This window comes from Haplochromis burtoni, unplaced genomic scaffold (assembly GCF_018398535.1).
Source record: "Haplochromis burtoni strain Fernald_Lab_line unplaced genomic scaffold, NCSU_Asbu1 Contig_400, whole genome shotgun sequence".
Lineage (NCBI taxonomy): Eukaryota > Metazoa > Chordata > Actinopteri > Cichliformes > Cichlidae > Haplochromis > Haplochromis burtoni.
Window position 1 is genome coordinate 42,318 of NW_024582761.1, and position 1,772 is coordinate 44,089.

General features: G+C 57.3%; 1 protein-coding gene across 1 annotated transcript in view; it reads left to right on the forward strand.

Moving 5' to 3' along the window:
• Window positions 1-862, forward strand: part of LOC121812008 (zinc finger protein 22-like) — a 2,243-nt gene extending 1,381 nt beyond the window's left edge. Inside the window, exon 2 of the mRNA XM_042212905.1 lies at window positions 162-862. Within this exon, the coding sequence (XP_042068839.1) occupies window positions 162-862 (701 nt within the window). The remainder of the gene's footprint in view (window positions 1-161) is intronic.
• Window positions 863-1,772: the final 910 nt, after the last annotated feature.

Consider the following 1,772-nt stretch of genomic DNA (forward strand, 5'->3'; position numbering starts at 1 on the left):
GGGGCCGGTGCACCTGCCTGTGGAGAAGAAGCTCTTGGAGCTGCGGGACGTGGCACCAAAGCCTGACCGTCTACAGGAAGCGTTTGGGAAAACTTCACCTGTCACCTCGCACTCCTCCCTAAACCCTCCCACTGTCTCCGTCCCCAAAATTCACATTGAAGTTCCTGCAGTGCTCAGGGAGGAGCCCCGGGCTCCGCCCCCCGCACTCATCAAAGCCGAACCAGAGGAGTACAGCGTGAGCAAGCCCAAAGGTCGCACGGACTCTCTGACCGAGGCCGCAAACGGTGCCGCCGAAGAGTTCTGGAGCAGGGCGGAGGCGGAGAGGACGGTGGTGGTGGTGCGCGCTGAGAGGCAGGAAGCTGAGCGGAGCAGGAAGTCCTCCCAGGAGAAGCCGGCAGCCGGAGACAGCACAGCCTCCGCTTTCATCCCCGAACTTGTCCATCGCTGCCCGCGTTGCGGTGAGGCCTTCGGACAGGCCGCCAGCCTCCGCCTCCACCTGGAGCAGAAGAGGAAGACCTACGCCTGCGACTGGTGCTGCAAGTCGTTTGCGCAGTCGGCGGACCTGCGGCGTCACCTGCGCACGCACACAGGGGAGCGGCCGCACCGCTGCACCTTCTGCTCCAAGAGCTTCAGCCAGAGAGGAAACCTGCGGCGTCACCTGCGCATCCACACGGGCGAGCGGCCGTACAGCTGCCCGTTCTGCTGCCGCACCTTCAGCGACGGCGACACCATGAAGAAGCACAAGCGCACGCACTCGGGAGAGAAACCATACCGCTGCGCGCAGTGCGCCAAGACCTTCACCAGCGCCAGCGGCCTGCAGATTCACATGAAGAAGGACATGTGCTTTGTGGCTAACGCCTGATTGGGCGCTTCGGGAATGGACGCCGTTAAGATAGAGCGGAATGACCGGGCAGAAATGCTCAGACACAGCAGCCAATCAGAGTCATCGAATGAAAGCTGGATGTATGACCGATGACGTCACTTTGCAGGGATGCACCGGTCTGATGTTTCAGGCAGCTGAAGCCGTTTCAGGTGTTCTGTGTTTACTCTCCTTAGCAGCTGGCGCAGCAGAGAGCACGCTAAAGTTGCCCACCCCTGCCTTATCAGCCAGTTTCATAACCTGAAACAGTTCCTGTCGTGTAACAACGGGCCGTGTTTTAGATTTTACCTTCGGCTTTTATTCAGATTATGTTCTGGCATCATGAAGCTCACTCAGACACTTTAGGACTTTCCAGAACTTTAAGTAAATGTATTTAAAGCGTCAGCAGCGATGAGCCGTCTTCGTGCTCGATCAGTTTCTGGGACAAATCCTGGCTGATGGAGATTTTTCCCGGATCGTCACAGTTTGTGGGCTTCTGCTTTTTAAACACTGACCACAGATCCCGGATCGGAGCGACTGGCGATTGGAAGAATCCGGTCTTTAAAAAATAAAAGCTCACAAAGCACAAACCGTAGAATTAGACGTGAAGCCTGCAGCGAGTGTTTCAGCTGCTGTAGGCGACGCTCGCTCTCTGCCTCCCGGCGAGGAACACCTGAAGCCAGTTTTTCGTGGGTGAAGCGTCGGATCGGTGCGTCCCTGCTGCTGTCAGCAGATTTACGGATTCATGTGAACAACAGAAAACTGGTGAAGCTGTCGGTCAGATAGCGGCTGACCAATCAGAGCAGAGGATGTGACTGAGCTGCAGCTGTGAGTCTGTAGGTGTGATCAGAGCGAGCTGCAGCAGGAACTGAAAGTGAGACGCCGCGGGCCGACGTGTGAAGACGTGGGCGAG